Genomic DNA, 18,640 nt, shown 5'->3' with positions numbered 1-18,640 from the left:
ATCATCCCGGCCAGACCGCAGGGACATGGGGGAGTGAGACCCTTCATGGGGATGGGAAGAGGTAGCGTGCACTGAGCTCCCAGCACCCCAGGCCTCAGAGCCTCAGAGGGTTTGGCCCAGAGCTGTAGCCTGAGAGATGGTCTGGCTTCTGTGGATTGGAATTTGGAGGTACCGTTGAATCATCTTCAAGCATGCAAGTGAGGGCCACTCCGTAGGAATGGCAAACCCAGCAATTCATCAGCCTGGGCTCCCGGTGCCAGGGTGAAGCGGGGCTACCTTGTCAGCCCACACCCTCGTGTGAGGATGAAATTTAAGCTTCTCTCTAGTCTAAGTCACTTTCCCAGGCAGCCAAGCACTGGGATGAGGCACCTGCTCTCCAGCTCAGCAGAGCCCCCCCTACTGGCCCAGCTTTTCCCCTCATTAACCTGTATTTCTCGAGAATAACTTTGATGCATAGGGAATGTATTATCTTGAGACAGGGAGAGACTGCCTGGGCTTGCTTCAGCCCTCTCTAGAGATGCCAAGCTTTGCAGCACTTTAACTTAGCAAGTCATGCGTCCCGGGGTACAGCACCCAGGGCGGGCTGTTTCTGGGGACCCTCAGCTGTGGGACACACACAGACAAGACTGTCTGCCTCCGCAGCTTTCCCGAGTGGTGGGGGACTGGCTCACGGTGAATCCCAGGCTTCCGTCGCCCCTTGCTCGCAAATTGGTGTCCCGTAACTTGTTATGTATGGGTCTCAGTGAACTCAGTCGAGCTGGCAGCTGAGGCACGGTGACACTGTTCTGAGCTAGGTCTGGGACTCGGTCTCTGAGGTGTCTGGTGTCAAGGACTGTGCGGCCCACTTCTGTGCAGCTGGAGACCCAGGAATGAAGGCCAGCTGCCATCCAGTCACTGATACCCTGGACTGATGCGGAGGGTGACCTGCAGACAGTAACACACACCCTCGGTTTGCCTAATACGGTCAAAAAGCATTAGGACCCTTGCTCTCCCTTGCTATGCCTGTTAATAGGTGACCCCAAAGCAAGCTTTTCACCCTTCAAAAAGATGTAGTTTGGGTCTACACTAAAGCTCCCCAAAACTCCCCAAAGCTCATGCATTAAAAGCACATCCCTAGTGTGCAAGGTTCAGAGATGGTATGGCTGGGGGAGGTGGATGCCTGGCTGTGCGGTCCTGGGGGCTGTAAATGTCCCTGGTGCCTCCTCTTCACCTCTGTGCTTCCGGCTGCCATGACAGAGTTTCTGCCTTGGAGCCAGCCATCCGTGGACTAAACTTCTAAAACCGTGGGCCAAATAAACCTTTCCTTCTGCGCCAAAGTTGTGCTTGTCGGGTATTATTTTTTATTTTTTATTTTTGATCACAGCAATGGAAAGTCTGACTAAAATAAAAGGTACTGGCAGAATTTTTTTCAGCCCCATGAACAGACTGAAAAGCCAGTGCTGTGACATTGCATAACTCTTCTTGCGGTCACCAGGGAGAGAGCACTTGTGTCTGCTACTCAGTGTGGCCACCTGAGCGTCACTGGGGCCTTGAGGAACATAGGCCCTCAAGTGCCATCTTGGACTCACTGAGGCCAAATTTGCTTTTTAACAAGACCCACGGGGGATCTATATACAGCTAGGTTTGAGAATCATGGGTTTATCAGAGAAGATGAGACTGGAAAGACTCAAGGTGTTGAAATAGAACAACCTGAATCCCAGCTCTGCTGCTAGTTAGCTGAGAGGCCCTGGGCAGAGCTCTCAACTCTCTGCTCCTGAATTAGAAAAAGGAAGAAGTCAGCTGGTGGCACACACTTGTAATCCCCAGCACTGGGGAGGCCGAGACAGGAGGATCACAGGTTTTGGACAGTCTCAGCTACTTAGTGAGGCCATTTCAAAATAAAGAATTAAAAATAGGGCTTGGGGTGTAGCTCACAGATAGACTGCCCCTGGTTTCAGTTCCCAGTTCCAAAATAAGGGAGAAATCCTGTTAGATTCAACCATAAAAAAATTGTCCCTCTTTTGTAGATTAAGAAACAGGCCAGATATAATCAATTTCATGTTTTAATCTGATACTTATGTTGGGTTGTCATGAGAATTTTAAAATGAGATACAACATATAAAGCCCTCGTTGTACAGCGCATGTGCACAGAATGGCAGGCATTGCCTGTATGCAACGGGCGTGGCTTTGTGGATGGGCGTGGCCTTATGTGGGGGTGTGGCCTTATACAGTGGGCGTGGCCTTGAGTCCTCTCACTGTTTGTACCCCATAGATTCAAGCCAAGGAGCTAGGGCACTTGCAATTTCCCATTAGATTTATTCTGCGGCAGAGGCCCCCCGGGCATGTGGGCCAGTGGTTATTTTCGCAGCTGCCTGAAGCTGTACAGGACAGTTGCCCTTATCATTGCCTCAAAATACTTCTCATCTCACTCCTAGACAAGGAAACCGATCTCAGATAAGCCTGCGGTGCCACCAGGGTGACACAGAGGTCTGATGATGACCAGGTCCTTGCCAGCGTCTCCTCTGGGTGCTCCGAGCCGCCCGGCTGCTGTGGGGAGCACTAGCCCAGGGGGTTTACAACCTTCCCCAGAAACAGCAAGCTGCCGGTCTCGGTGTGGAAGGTCATCAGCAGGAAGGGCCGGCTGAACTCGGCGCCCGGGGGCACTGGGGGCTCGGCGTCTGGGTGGGGCCGGGGCGTGAGCTGGACACAGGTGGCAGCCGCAGCCTCTGAGCCGGCCTCCTCCAGAGTCATCACAGCCCTGTGAGTCACCTGCGAGGAAAATTCCGGAATCATCAATCCACCCCAAGGAAGCCTTTATCTTGGTACCAATTTCCTTTCTATTCCTTTAGGAGACTCCACTCTTACTCATCTAGATGTCCATTTACCTAGCCACCCACCCTTCTATTTGCTCTTTGAAAAATTCGCTTGTCTGTCCATCTTCTACTCTGAAGTCTGTTTGTCCATCTATGGTCTGTTCATCCACACACCCAGCAAACCATTACCCATCCACCTGACCTGTCAGCCATCTGGGCATGAGCCCAGTAAGCTACTGCTTATAACTTTCCCAATGTATAGCGTTCTATTACAGAAACAGAAGAGTCTCCTCAGCTATAAAGTGGGGGACATCAGCACTTACCATTGTCCACTGGGGGGTGCTGGCGCAGCAGCTGGCTTGGGGCAGTGCCTGGTGAACGTCCTTGGGGGAGGCCTGGGCTGATGGGGCCGCAGGCCCTCCGCCCTCCCCCAGCCTTCCTGATCCCCCAGCCCCCAGCCCATACCCCGTGCCCTACTCCTGCAGAGTGCCGGCTCTACCCAGGGCCTGGTCCAACTTGTGTCTCTTTCACTCCACCCTTTCTAGATCTTTCTAGAGCACACATGTGCTGTACTATTTCCATGCTTAAAACCTCTTAACCACTTCTCACTAGGTCTCGGGACAGAATACCACCCATAAAAGCAGCCAACCGGGGCTTATAGTGTGCTGGTATTGGAAAATTGCTTTGGTATTAATTTCCAAAACGTAAAAAGCGGTCGAGCCTGGGTACTGTGTAGGCGCCCAGGCAGGGAGGGGCAGCGGCTGTTACACTGCAGAGCTCCTCTATCTCCCTGCCCTTTGTTCTAATGATTAACCTAGCGTAAGATGTAAAGCAAATTAAGTCCTTTTACCTTAAAAGCCCTAGAGACAACTGAAGCCTTTAGCTCTAAAAATAAATAAATAAATAAATAATGTAGAGGCAATCAGTGTCTCTTCTCAGCAAACTCTTCTCCTCTGTGACCCATCCTGGGTATAGGAAAGGTAAACTCATGGTGCTGGTGCAAAGGACCCATAGGGGATGAGCAACCAATACCGCCTGATACAACAGAGGTGGAAACAAGGTAGATTATCGACCTCTGCACTTAGCAAGTCCAGAGGCAAAGAGGCACCACCTGGCAAAACAATCAGTTACTAGCCCATATGTACATCCCAGTACAAAATCTATTTAGAGGCCGGGGATGCAGAGGAGGGCAGAGTTCCATTTTAGGGTTCTCTAGCGTGCCTGCACACTACTTTTTCTTCTCTTTAAATTTTCCTACTGATTTTGTAATAAAGACTTGTTAAAGCTGCACCAAGCTATTAGTTTTAATTACCGTATTCAACAAATCCTAGTTGAAAAGAGGAAGAAGAGCCCGCAGCGCCATTACACCAGTAACATATAGGGCCTCAGGTCTTTGCAGATGGGGGACTTCCAGCTCCCGGAGGCACTAGCCCCTCTCCAGGCTGTCCCTCAAGTCACTGTCACCTTTCTGTTATTTTCTTACACAGCTTATCCTTAGCCTGAGAGCAGGAATGGTCTCTCAGGACTTGTCTGTCACCCTCAGGCAGGAGGGACCAAGACTGAGCCCAGCACCTGTCCCAGCAGCCTTCAGTAAAATGGAGTAAAGGTGGAGAAGCCAGCAGCTGCCAGCAAAGGTCGCGCAAAGGGCGTCTCTGGTCCTGAGGGGTCCTGGCCAGCTTCCAGCGATGGCAGAGGACATCAAGACCTCCCCCATCCCCACTTACTTTAGAGATGTTCAGTTTGGGCTGCCCCGGGAAGCCTCCACCCAGGACCACTTGTGGGAGAAGCATCTCTAGTCTGGAGGTGCTGGAAATGGAAAATTTGGGGAAATAGAAGTCCAGTTCTCTGTGGAGAGACAGAAGGTGGTTTGTTAGCCGTGAAGTTCTCAGAGGAGCCTGTGCACTTACATAAGGCTTCTGCAGCCCCCCTCTTTTTTTGGTGGTACTGGGGTTCCTGGAAACCCTTCTACCTCCAGGCTACACTCCCAGACACTTTTTTTAAAAAAATATTTTTATTTGGAAACAGGGTCTCTTAAGCCAGCAAGGCTGGCTCCGAACCTGTGCAATCCTCCTGTCTCTGTCTCCCAAGCGTGGGGATTACAAGCGTGCGCCACCACACCTGGCCACAGCCCCCCTCTTTAGCCAGCCCGGAAGCCGGCCCCTCTCCCTGGCCTCTGGTCTCTGCCCACTCTTCTTCTTCCAGCCCAATCTCCAGGGCAGCTGGAGAGGGCTCTCTAAAATGCACACCACCCCCAGTTTAGCATCTGTCATGGGCCTGGAGCGGTAGCCCTGGCCTCCTCCTCTACACCTCTGCTTCTTCCCCTCCTGGTTCCTGGGGCCAGCCAAGCTGCTCCTGACCCACAGGCTTCTGCACATGTGAATGCCTCCTCCAGTACTCGTGCCAGGTGCTACCCGGAGACATGACCAGAACTAGTTCTCAGACTCTTGGCCCAGTGCTCCCTCCCAGGCCCCAGATGCTTTCACAGAGGTCAGGGACCTCACCTAGAGACTAAGGGCTGGGGTGACATGGCTCAGGGGCGACAGTGCTCTGGGAGGTGACGATGCTCTCAGGTGACCATGAGCTGGGTGGCAACAGGGACCTGCCTCCCGGGCTCTGCTGGGGTCTCCCCACCTCATCCGGAGCAGACGGTCCCACTTGACCAGCGTCTCGGGCAGCAGTGCGTCCTCCACCTGCGCCAGCCGGCCCCGGTTGGGGAAGACGAAGAAGGTGGTGGTGCTCCCGGCGTGGTCCATCTGCAGCACGGAGCACTGCAGCTCGGGGTCATGCAGGAAGCGGTGGCGGGCCTGCTGCTTCATCATGGGCACCTGCACAGCCCAATGCTCGTCCACAAAGAAGTCCCGCAGGCTGGTAGCGCCAGGGCTAAAGGGCTGCGCCCACTGTGCTGGGGGTGGGGAGTGAAATGTGGGTGTGACCCGGTGTGACCCTCGCAGAGGTCCCAGCAGAGGTCCGAGGTCGCTGGAGTCTCGATCACACCCACGTGCTGAGCCCAGCTAGTGACCCACTCCTGATTTGTCCTTTATTACCTGGGTGACCTTGGGGGGCTGAGCCGTGTCTCCCCTGAACATGTCTTTTTCTTTGTAAAATGAGAAATACTATTACATTCTACTGTCATAGTATAATAGTATTACAACTGCATAAATACTATTATTCTCTGCTCTAGTTGAGATCTTGACTGTGACCCAAAGGCCTTGTGTGTTAAAGGATCGGGCTCCAGGGTGGTGTCACTAGGAGGTGGTGGCACCTTTAAGAGGTGGAGCATAGGGGAGGCCTTTAGGTCAGCAGGCAGGCACCTTGAAGGGAATTGTGGGAACCTGGTCTCTCTCTCTCTTTTTTCATCCTGGCCACTAGATGAGCAGTTTTGCTCTACCATGCACTTTCTCCATGAGGTGCTACCTGGCCATAGGCCCAAAGCAATGGGACCATCCAACAGGGGACTGAAACCTCCACAACTATGAGCCAATCAAACCTTTCTGCTTTGAAAACTCACCAACTCGCCAACTCAGGTATTTTGTTACAGGGATGAAGTCTGAGTAACAAACTCTCTTGTCTCCTTAGTCTCTCTGGGAGGTGGTTGAGATAGAATGTATCACTGTGTGGTATAACTCCTCTGCAGAGAAGCAGGATTTGATGGTGAGCTTCTCATGTCTGACTTACTGCCCCCAACTCTGTAGTAAGGGGATGAGGATCTACCTGGCTGGGTTCTGATAAGAATTAAGTAGAGGCTGGGCGTGGTGGCGCACGCTTGTAATCCCAGCATTTGGGAGGCTGAGACTGGAGGATCGCGGTTTGCAGACAGCCTCAGTTACTTAATGAGGCCCTCTGTGACTTAGTGAGACCCCGATTCAAAATAAAGAATAAAAAATAGGGTAGGGGATGTAGCTCAGAGGTCGAATGCCCCTGGGTTTCATCCACAGACACACACACACACACACACACACACACACACACACACACACAAAAAGAAGTAGAAGTCAAATATGCGCAGTAAAAGCATGTTCATAAGAACTCCATACTTAATATGTGTGTATTTGTGTAAATAGACTCACATATAAATGCCATAAATATTCACAGGTGCATGTTTAGTGATGACTTACTGTCTCAAGCCCATAAGGTTTCTTTTTTTAAGAATGTTTTTCTCATCTGTAAAATTGGAACACTAATCTTAGCCTTATCTGCTGAGCTAAGACTTACTGCTTCACTCAGGGGAGAAGGTCAAATGGGACTGACCCACAAGCACTGCCCGAATATGACAACTGTGCTTATCTCCTGAGTTCTGAATGGGAACCAGAGAATGAGGAGAACAGCCCCACCTGCCCCCAATCCCCACTATGGGTTCGGAATTGTCTGGCTATGAATACTAAGTCAGGTGCAAACAATGGTGGAAACACACACACCATCAGCTCTTTAGGTAATGGTTTGGATTTAGAATGACCCCTGATCCCTCACAGAAACCAGGCAGCCATGTTGGATGTGGAACTTGGTTGCTGAGGAGGGGTCCCCGGGGGCGCAACCTTGGGGATAATATAAGGTCCAGCCTCCCCTTTATTTCAGTCTCCATGGCATGAAAGCAGAGTCTTGCTCTCTCCCTCTGTTTCCCATCAACATTCCCTGAGCTCCACAGACTGGCCTAACATGGGCTGAACTTCTGAAATCTCCAGAAATGTGAGCAAAAATGTCTTCCTTCCTCTAAGCTGTGTGGTCAGTTTTTTTGGATGAGGGTAGTGGGAATGTCATCTGAGACAACCCCCCTGCTTTGGGATGCTTTGGGCTCCTATTCATGTCTCTTGGGACTCTGGAGGAAGGTTCTCAATGCAGAGGCTGCTGGTAAGGTAACTCAAAGCGAAGGTCACAGACCCTCTGAGGCAGAAGGAGGTTGGTGGGAGGAGAGCCTCTTCAGGGGAAGGATCTTGGGTCCTGAGTTCAGTGAATCAAGATCACCTGGCTGAAGTGTGGAATGTTGTAAACAAGTTGCCAAGGGAGTGTTTATGCATATTAAAGGTTGTTGAAATTCTTGTGCTAGTCAGCTTTTCCTTGCTGTGACTGAAGTACCCTACAAGAACAGTGTGGAGGAGAAAAGATTTATTTTGGCTCATGGTTTCAGAGGTCAGTCCGTGGTCAGCTGGCTCCATTGTTCTGGGCCTGACCTTTGGCGAGCATCAAGGCAGAAGGTGTAACAGAGGAGAGCTGCTCAGCTCATGGCAGCAGGAAGCAGAGGAGAGAGACAGAGAGAGAGAGAGAGAGAGAGAGCGAGCAGGCACGTCCCCAGTCACCTACTTTCTCCAACTACATCCCACCCCCCAGTTCTCCACCCAGCTATCAGTAGTTTAACCCACCAATGAGGTCTGGGCCCTCATGATCCAATCATCTCCCCAAAACCCCACCGCTGAACACTGCAGCACTGGGGACCAAGCCTTCAAGTACCGTGTCTGTGATGGACACCTCCTATCCAAACCATAACAATCCTTTCAAAACAAACTCAGTAAGTAGCATTGAAATGTGGTAGGTGCTGAGTTCCTCATCACTAGAGATATTCAAACAGAAGTGTCAGTGATTCACTGAACAGACACGGAGTGCCTTCTACTATAAGTCAAGGTAGGCTGAGGAAGCTTCCTATGGGATGCGGGGAGCAGGACCGGTGTGGATGGAGGTGCCTGTTGGATGTACAACTTCTTACCTCTGAGGAGCAAGTGATTTACCACAACTGCTGTGATTTCATCCCCCAGGTCCTCTGCCCAGGCCCCAAGTCTCCCCTGAGTCTGCTCCTCAACATACCCCTCGATGTGTTTCTGGGCCTTCCCCGGGTTCTGGGTGGCTCCTGGGCCCAGGCCACTGAACCTGCGCTGGCCAGTGGTCAGGAAGAGGCCAGACCCCTGCGTGGGGAGCCTGAGCAGCAGATCCCGGAAGCCCTCCTGGATCTCAGCCTCGGGCACCAGGGTGAGGTTGAACCCCAGGCCCTCCAGGAGCTGAGTCCTGCTGGCTGCTGGGGCTCTGAGGGCGAGTGTGGCCAAGGCCGTGGAGATGCTCACTGGGGAGAAGAGAATGTTGTCTCCGGGGGCAGCCAGAGCCAGCTGTCTGTAGAGGTTGAAGGCAAAGTCTATATTGCTCACAGAAACCTTGTGGCAGGGCAGGGCCGGCCTGGGAGGGCTGTCCTGGGGCCCAGGGTCCATGAGATCAGAATCTCCTTGGTCACTCAGGACTGGACAGTGAGCTGCAGCCAGGAGTGCAGAGACCAGTGGCCACCACCGAGGGGCCTCCATCTCAAGGGTCCTTGGTCTGAAAGTGGAGGTGACCTGGAAGAAAATAATGGTGTCAACATTAAAGATAAAACAACAGCAACAGATGAGATTCAGGGAGTATCTGCTCCATGCCAAGCACTATGTAAATATCTCCCAGGCGTGTCCTTTTGAGGTAAGAATAGAAAAAATAAAGTTTAAGGTAGAAAGGAGATAAATTGTGAAGGAAAACACAATATAATTTTAAAATCTAACAAATGTCATCATCTTTAGTTTCTTTCTTTCTTTCTTTCTTTCTTTCTTTCTTTCTTTTTTTTTGGTAGTACTAGGGTTTCTGGAAACCCTTCTACCTCCTTGCTACACTTCCAGATACCTATTTTTTAAACAATATTTTTATTTGGAAACAGGGTCTCTAAAGCCAGCGAGGCTGGCTTCGAACCTGCGCGATCCTCCTGTCTCTGCTTCCCAAGCGCGGGGATTACAAGCGTGCCCCACCACACCTGGCATCATCTTTAGTTTCGTTTAACAGAGCTTATTTGCTCTTAGAGCCAATGCTCATGGCTTTAAATCATATCAGAAATTCCTGAGGTGATTAAATCCATGACAGGGCTCATCTTCTGCCAGTTCATTTGCCTCAATTTTCTGGAAGGAAGACCCCAGAAAAAGTTACACTTTTTGTGAAAGAGCTCTGCAGGCTCACAGGTCGCCCTTTGCAGAGCCTCACACCCGGGCACAGACACGTCCCTGACCCCTGGGGCCTAGAACAGCCTTTGTCCAAGCCTTCCCACAGCTCAGGTGCTTGCTGCCTTCTGTTCTCTGCCCACAGGCTGCCTTCCCAGGCCACCTTGCCCCGGCTGAGCTTTTCCCAGGCCCTTGTGGAGCAGTGCGCCCTATTTATCCGCCTGCCACACTGGGAGGTGAGCGCTGCAAGGCAGATGTTCTGTCTCATGCTTACTCAAGTTGCAAGCTCTTTGCAGAAGCTCACGCCTGGGCACAGGCACGGCCCTGACCCCGGGGGCCTGGATCCCAGCTCCCAGTGCTCCAGGTCCCCCTGCCACAGTCCACTGGACTCCACTCATCAAGCCGGGTCTGGGTTAACTATTGACAGACTTGATCGTCACTGCACCCCTGTCCTGCCGCCGGTTTTCCATGCGACCTTGAAGCCCGGGGCCTCTCTGGCTTGGACTCCCTCCTGTGTAAAGAGAGGAATCAGCTGACCCTCAGCCTCTGAGAGGACACGCTCTGTCTGTGAAAGTTTGTTCCGTATCTTTTATTTACTGACAGAGAAACAACCAGTCTGCCTTGGCCGTTCGCCTGGTCATCTGCTCGGTGAACATCATGGCTTTTTTGAGAAATTCATGCCTCCATTCCCTCAGTTTTAGTATCCATCCATCCACCCATTCGCTAAGCAGACGAGAGTCAGCCATGTGCTGGGGTCTGAGCTGCATGCTGGGGAGGGGATGGGGAGACACTGCTGGTCTGGGGGTTCAGGTCCAGGGAGGCTGACTCTCAAGACTTGGGCACAGCAGCCGCCAGGCAGGCGATGAGCCCTCTCCTCCTGCAGCCTGGCCAGCGCCCGGCCTCTCTGGCCTCTCTCCTCTGGGCCTTGCTGACAAGAGCACTGGTAGGACCTGGTGGTGTCTGAGGCTTTCTCTGAGATCCCCAGAACTGCAGAGGGGTGTTGGAGCTTCTGAGCTGAAGGACACCAATGAGCATCCCGAGAGCCATGCAGTTGGGCACTGAAGGCCCAGAGAGGAGCTGGCTCATTCCTCCTGGGCCCACCCTCTGAGCATGTACCCAGCGGACGGGCATGAGGGACCGGTGGCCTGGGCCCCACCTGGCAGGAGCTTGCCACCCATGTAAGGGACAGAGCTACAGAGAGCCGGGTCTTGCTTGGTGACGAAAGGGCGAAGGCAGGCACCCTGCAAACAGTGAGCAGGAAGACTGAGGGAAGAAGGAATGCGGGAGCTCCTGGAAGGCTTCCTGAAGGAGGCGGCCTCTCTGTTGACACTGAAAGATGGTCAGGAGAGACAGGGAAAGGAGGGCACAGCACCCCATTGTGATGGCAAGTTACAAACTTGTAGCGGCCACCCACAGCTCTTGGCCCATAAGGGACACACGAGTGTGTGTGTGTGTGTGTGTGTGTGTGTGTGTGTGTGTGTGTGAGATGAGGCAATGCGGGGCTTGCTAAGCATGCCATCTAGTGGCGGGCTCCAGCCCACTCGGGCCCCCACACTCACCTGAAGTCAACAGTCTCTGAGCATTGGAAGTTGCTGGGGAGACCTAGCAGGTCCGTGGTCCTGACACAGAAGTTTGTCTCCGCGGGGAGGGTCATGATGTGCTGGACTTCCGGGATGAACTCAGGCCGACCCAGGCTCCGGGTGGCTCCGTGTCCAACCTCAGCACAATCAACAGGAAAACACCCCGCCCCTCCGCTGAGCAGTGGGAATCGGTGCTGAGGGTAGGCCGCGCCGCCAGGGGGCGCTCTGCACCAGCCTGGGGTCTGGGGCTGAGTCCCAGGGCTATTGCTTCCTGGCTGCCTAATACTCTCCCGAGCCTCAGATTCCCCCTCCTCCTCCCTTTTGCTCAAAGTCACCTAGAACAGTCAAGTCTAGCGACACATCTGGAAGTGCCCGAATCTTAGAAAAGGTGAGCAAGTCCCCGTGATCCTCCACCTTCCGATTTTTTCTTTTTTTCTAACACACATTCACGGGACCTAGTGGGCCAGATGCTCCTCGTGTTGGCTCTTCAGGAAAGTCAACAGACCTTTCCCCTGTGCCGCAGCTCGGGCAGAAGACATCGTGTACTCAGCAGGGAGGGTATTTGCAAAACTTGAGCAGCTGCAGGTCAGCTGCAGGTCTTCACTTGTTATGATTTTATTTCTCCTTTATTTGCCATGATGCCAAACAGATATTTCTGTTGATACCCAGCACCAAGGAGAACACGGAGGGCTCTGAGTTTCGTGTATTTGTTAACTATGCAGCGCCTACTGTTTTCTGTCTTCAGAGTTACCTGGATCCCCCTGACAGTATCAGAGATGCCATCACACTAAATTTCTCCCTTCTACACATCCGATCTGGTGTGTGGAGCACTGTCAGCAAAGGCTGCAGCTGGAGCACGCACCGGGGACACCTGCATCTGGTTTGGGCGTCCTCACAGAGTTGTTCTGAACTCTGAGGCCAGAGAGCATCACTTGAACTGTCCGCTCTTTGTTGAAGCAGTCATAAAGGTTCATCCAGTTCAAATAGAGGGGATATAGGCTCCATCTATGACGAGGGAGGGTCCAGGACATGTGGGATGGTGTATCAGTCAGCTTTCCATCACTATAACAAGTACTCAAGACAATCAACTTATAAATTTAAAAAAAGGTGTTTTTTTTTTGTTCCAAGGAGGTTTTGTAGGTTTCAGTCCATGTTTGATTGCCTCTATTTTTTTTTTAAATTTTTATTGATGCGCTGTATTCATACATCATAGTGGGATACAAACTTTTGTAGACATACATGCACACATCGCCCAGTCAGCCCCCACCCGATCCCCACCCCATTCTCTCCCCATCCCTCCTTCCCATGCTTGGCTTAGTGGTTGACATCTAGTATTATAGCAATTTATCCAAAATTAAAAATGATAATCTCACATAACAGTTTCATTTGTCTGATACCAAGCTTTTGATGACTTAAAGATAACATTTCAATATTTCTTTTTGCTTTCTTTCTTACCAGTGAATTTTTTTTCTTTTCTTTTTTTTAGGTGAAACTATCATATATTTATATATTTATTTTTCAGAAAAAAAATCTATCCTAATATAGAATATGAACTCTAGATACCCAAAACAATCTCGAAAAAGAACAAAGCTAGAAGATATATATTTTCTGATTTCAAACCATATAAAGCTACAATAATTGAAACAGTATAGTACTGTTCTAAAGGCAGATATATAAACCATTGGAGTTAAATAAAAGCCTAGAGCTAAATTCTTTCATATATTGTCAAGTTATTTTTGACAAGGTTTCCACGAACATTTGGTGGGGGAAATAATAATCTTTTAACTAAATATTGTTGAAAAATAATAATTACATGAAAAAGAATAAAATTAGACCCTTACCTAACACCATATACAAATATTAACTCAAAATAGATAAAAGACCTAAATATATATCTTAAGACTATAAACTTTTAGAAGAAAATCTGGGTCATAAAACCTCACAACACTGAAATTGGCAGTGATTTCTTGGATATGATTTCAATGGCACAGGCAACAGAAGAGTATACAAACTCCCTAAAAAATAAAAAAATTGTATATCCAAAGACAATGTAAACAGAGTTAAAAGTTACTGATTGAATGGGATAAAAAATTTCCAAATGCTATATCTGAAGGTATATTAATATTCCAACTAGAATTCCTAAAAATTAACAACAATAAAAGCAAACAATACAATTTAGAGATAGGTAAAAGATTAACATAAGTAATGAATCTCCACAGATAACTAATCTTAGTTGTCTGTTTGATGGAAACTCTTGTTTCTCTGGTTCTGGTGTGTGTTACCTATTTCTTCTTTGTAGTTAATCTCTTTGAGTATTTTCTCTAGTGCTGGTTTTGAAGACATAAATTCCTTCAGTTTCTGTTTGTCATGGAAGCTTCTTATTTCTCCATCTAATTTGATAGAAAGTTTTGCTGGGTAGGAAATTTTTGGCTGGAAGTTGTTTTCTTTCAGAGTTTGAAATATGTTACTCCAAGCCCTTCTGGCTCTCATGACTTGGTTTGGGAAGTCTGGAGTGATTCTAATCAGTTTGCCTCTGAATGTCACTTGGCCCTTTGTTTTTGTTGCCTTTAAGATTCTCTGCTTGGCTTCCACATTGGTCATTTTGACAATTATGTGGCGTGGGGATCCTCTTCTCTGATCCTGTCTAAAGGGAGTTCTATAAGTTTCCTGGACCCGTGTATCAACCTCTTGCTCTATGTTTGGAAAATTTTCTGCTATTACTTCCTTGAAGAGATTGTTGATCCCTTTGTTTTTTTTAAATTTTTTTTATTGGTGCACTGTATTCATACATCATAGTAGGATACATAGTTTTGTAGACATACATGCACACTTTTCCCAGTCAGCCCCTACCCAACCCCCACCCCATTCTCTCCCTATCCCTTCCTCCCATGCTTGGCTTAGTAGTTGACATCTAGTTTATGGCAATTTATCTAAAATTAAAAATGATAATCTCACATAACAGTTTCATTTGTCTGATACCAAGCTTTTGATGACTTAAAGATAACATTTCAATATTTCTTTTTGCTTTCTTTCTTACCAGAGAATATTTTTTTTCTATTTTTTAGGTGAAGCTATCATATATTTATATATTTATTTTTCAGAAAAAAATCTATCCTAATATGGAATATGGACTCTAGGTACCCAAAACGATCTTGAAAAAGAACAAAGCTAGAAGATATATATTTTCTGATTTCAAACCATATAAAGCTACAATAATTGAAACAGTGTAGTACTATTCTAAAGGCAGATATATAAACCATTGGAGTTAAATAAAAGCCTAGAGTTAAATTCTTCCCTATATTGTCAAGTTATTTTTGACAAGGTTTCCATGAACATTTGGTGGTGGAAATATTAATCTTTTAACTAAATATTGTTAAAAAATAATAATTACATGGAAAAGAATAAAATTGGACCCTTACCTAATCCCATATACAAATATTAACTCAAAATAGATAATAGACCTAAATATAAATCTTAAGACTATAAACTTTTAGGAGAAAATCTGGGTCATTAAACCTCACAACATTGAAATTCGCAGTGATTTCTTGGTTATGATTTCAATGGCACAGGCAACAGAAGAGTATACAAACTCCCTAAAAAATAAAAAAAATATTGTATATCCAAAGATGATGTAAACAGAGTTAACAGTTACTAATAGAATGGGATAAAATATTTCCAATTGCTATATCTGAAGGTATATTAATATTCCAACTAGAAATCCTAAAAATTAACAACAATAAAGGCAAACAATACCATTTAGAGATAGGTAAAAGACTAACATAAATAATGAATCTCCACAGATAACCAGTCTTAGTTGTCTGTTGGATGGAAAATCTTGTTTCTCTGGTTCTGGTGTGTGTTACCTATTTCTTCTTTGTAGTTAATCTCTTTGAGTATTTTCTCTAGTGCTGGTTTTGAAGACATAAATTCCTTCAGTTTCTGTTTGTCATGGAAGCTTCTTATTTCTCCATCTAATCTGATAGAAATTTTTGCTGGGTAGGAAACTTTTGGCTGGAAGTTGTTTTCTTTCAGAGTTTGGAATATGTTACTCCAAGCCCTTCTGGCTCTCATAACTTGGTTTGGGAAGTCTGGAGTGATTCTAATTGGTTTGCCTCTGAATGTCACTTGGCCCTTTGCTTTTGTTGCCTTTAAGATTCTCTGCTTGGCTTCCACATTGGTCATTTTGACAATTATGTGGCGTGGGGATCCTCTTCTCCGATCCTGTCTAAAGGGAGTTCTATAAGTTTCCTGGACCTTTGTATCAACCTCTTGCTCTATGTTTGGAAACTTTTCTGCTATTACTTCCTTGAAAAGATTATTGATCCCTTTGGTTTCACTTTCGTTTCCCTCCTCTATTCCAATTATTCTTAGGTTAGCTCTCTTAAAATGGGCCCATATTTCTTCAATATCAGATTCCTGCTGTCGGATATTTTTTTCTAGATTAGAAACTTTGAGTTCATTTTTGGATTGCTCATCTTCTAAGAGCGAGATTCTGTTCTCCATGTGTTCTAATCGGTTGTTTGTGCTTTGAATTGAGGCCTTTACTTCATTAATTGCATCCTTTATCTCTTTTTGGCTCTCTCTGAGTTCTTTTCGAAGCACCTCTATTATTTCTACAGTTATTTTCCTGATTTGATCTTCTAGAAATCTCTGATTTTCTGTTTTATCGGGTTCTGATGTTGTGGGGTTGTGGGCATTCATTGCTCCAGTATTATTTCTTTTTCCCATGATTTTGGAAGTTTGTGCCTTCTCTGGGTTCTTCCCTTGGGTCACTATGACTTCACTTAAGGTGTTCTGGATCTCGAGTCAGTAGTGTCTCAGACCCCACTACTCCTTTACTGGGTTGTATCACAGAGTCTCCGACCCAGAGAGTCGATAGAGGCTGCTTTAGACTGTGGGGGGTGCCAGGTTGCACGTTCTCCTATGGTGTGATATCTCTGCCACCGCCCCTCCCCCACTGGGTCAAGTCCCAGGGAGTACATTACTGGGATTTCTCCTCTGTGGCCCGCAATTTGACTCACTGTTCTTGAGTACGCAGATGTAGCTGTACTGGCCTCGCTGAATTCGGTGCTGCTGCCGCCGGTGGCAATATGGCGCCGCTGCTATGCCCTTGGCTGTGGGGCTGGCGTTTTTCTTCTTGGTTTTGATTTCTACTCTGAATCCCTGCAGCGTGTGCTGAGCTTGGCCACTGGGAGCTTTAGGTGCCCTCTGCACGGAGAAATCCCGCCTGGCTGTTCCGCAGTGGCTCACCTTGGCTTGCTGTAGCTGTCCCGTGAATTCGCCGGTGCCGCCGGCAATATGGCGCTGCTGCCGCGTCTGCCGTGTCCTCGGGCGCGAGGCCAGTGTATCTCCTCTGTGGCTCTGTTCTCAGTCTGCTTTCTCTCTGGAGCCTGGTGATTTTTTGTTTCACTGGTGATGGTGTTTTCTGGCTATGAAAGGCGCTGATTTTGTGGTAATGGAGATTTGTTGTTAGCGGGGCTCTTAAGCCCCGCTTTTCTCGGTCGCCATCTTACCGGAAGTCCTGTTGATCCCTTTGGTTTCACTTTCTTTCCCCTCCTCTATTCCAATTATTCTTAGGTTAGCTCTCTTAAAATGGGCCCATATTTCTTCAATGTCAGATTCCTGCTGTCGGATATTTTTTTTTAGGTTAGAAACTATGCGTTCATTTTTTGAATGATCACCTTCTAAGAGCGAGATTCTATTCTCCATGTGGTCTAATCGGTTGTTTGTACTTTGAATTGAGGCCTTTACTTCATTAACTGCATCCTTTATCTCTTTTTGGCTCTCTCTGAATTCTTTTTGAAACATCTCTATTATTTCTACAGTTATTTTCCTGATTTGATCTTCTAGAAATCTCTGAATTTCTGTTTTATCGGGTTTTGATGTTGTGGGGTTGTGGGCATTCATTGCTCTATTGTTATTCCTCTTTCCCATGATTTCGGAAGTTTGTGCCTTCTCTGGGTTCTGCCCTTGGGTCACTATGACTTCACTTAAGGTGCTCTGGATCTCGAGTCTGTGGTATCTCAGTCACCACTACTCCTTTACTGGGTTGTATCACAGAGTCTCCGACCCAGGGAGTCGATAGAGGCTGCTTTCGACTATGGGGTTGCCAGGTTGGGTGTTCTCCTATGGTGTGGTATTTCTGCCACTGCCACTCCCCCACTGGGTCAAGTCCCTGGGAGTGCAGTACTGGGATTTCTCCTCTGGGGCCCGCAATTTGACTCACTGTTGTTGAGTATGCAGATGGAGCTGTAGTGGACTCAGCGAATTTGCTGCTTCTGCCACCAGTGGCAATATGGCGCCGCTGTTATACCCTCGGCCATGAGGCTGGCATATTTGTTCTCTGGTTTTGAGCTCCACTCTGAGTCCCTGCAGTGTGTGCTGAGCTCAGCCACTGGAAGCTTTAGATGCTCCCTGCCCCGAAAAATCCCATCCGTCTGTTCCGCAGCGGCTCACCTCGGCTCGCTGTAGCCGTCTGCTGAACTCGCCGCTGCCGCCGGCAGTAAGGCGCTGCTGCCGCGTCCTCGGGCGTGAGGCTGGTGTATCTCCTCTGTGGCTCTGAGCTTTTTTCTGAGTCCCCTTCCTCTCTGGAGCCTGGTGATTTTTTTGTTTCTCTGGTGATGGTGTTTTCTGGCTATGAAAGGCGCTGATTTTGTGGTAATGGAGATTAGTTGTTAGCGGGGCTCTTAAGCCCCGCTTTTCTCGGTTGCCATCTTCCCGGAAGTCCTGATTGCCTCTATTGAAAAAGAAAAAAAACCAAATAAATAAAAACATCCTCATGGAAATAAAAAAGAATGGGCTGAGATCTCACTATCCCCTCCAAGGCCTTTCCCCAGTGGCCTAAAGATCTCCCACTGGGCCCCACCTCTATGTTTCCACCACCTCTCCATTGCTCCACAGTGGGGATCAGCCTTCAATGTGTGGGCTTTTGTGAGGACAGTTATGATTCACACTATAGCAGGTGGGAAATAGTACATGGTTCTCTGGAAAATACATTCTGTTGTTTGTTGTATCATAATTTATGTCTGTGCTGCGTTTCTTTCCTGTTGATACACTTCTCTTTTCCTGATATTTCCTACTTTGACCAAGGTTGTTTTTATTTCTGCCTCATGAAAAGTCAAATATATTTATTTCCCTTTCTTTCCTCAGTGATGGCAATTATACATGTGTTGTAATTGTTCTTGGAAAAAAATACCAACTCCTTTCCAACCAAAATGTGTCAATTCCCCATCAAGATTCAAGATGGTATGTTCCTCTCCTCTGCCCAGATCTGATGGCTGTTTTCTACCCTGATATGACGAGACCATAAGACACAGTTTCTCTTCTTCCTCCC

General features: G+C 48.0%; 1 protein-coding gene across 1 annotated transcript in view; it reads right to left on the bottom strand.

Moving 5' to 3' along the window:
• The window catches only part of LOC308271085 (putative serpin A13), a gene marked incomplete at both ends in the record, with an annotated part of 28,084 nt that extends 17,959 nt beyond the window's left edge, over window positions 1-10,125 (bottom strand). Inside the window, 5 exons of the mRNA XM_080707223.1 lie at window positions 2,560-2,748; window positions 4,517-4,637; window positions 5,424-5,694; window positions 8,488-9,021; window positions 10,032-10,125. Coding sequence (XP_080563349.1) covers window positions 2,560-2,748; window positions 4,517-4,637; window positions 5,424-5,694; window positions 8,488-9,021; window positions 10,032-10,125 — 1,209 coding nt within the window. The remainder of the gene's footprint in view (window positions 1-2,559; window positions 2,749-4,516; window positions 4,638-5,423; window positions 5,695-8,487; window positions 9,022-10,031) is intronic.
• Window positions 10,126-18,640: the final 8,515 nt, after the last annotated feature.

Source organism: Muscardinus avellanarius, assembly GCF_963383645.1.
Source record: "Muscardinus avellanarius genome assembly, chromosome: 12".
Taxonomy (NCBI): domain Eukaryota; kingdom Metazoa; phylum Chordata; class Mammalia; order Rodentia; family Gliridae; genus Muscardinus; species Muscardinus avellanarius.
The sequence above is the reverse complement of the archived record's forward strand: the minus strand, read 5'-3'. Positions and strand labels throughout refer to the sequence as shown.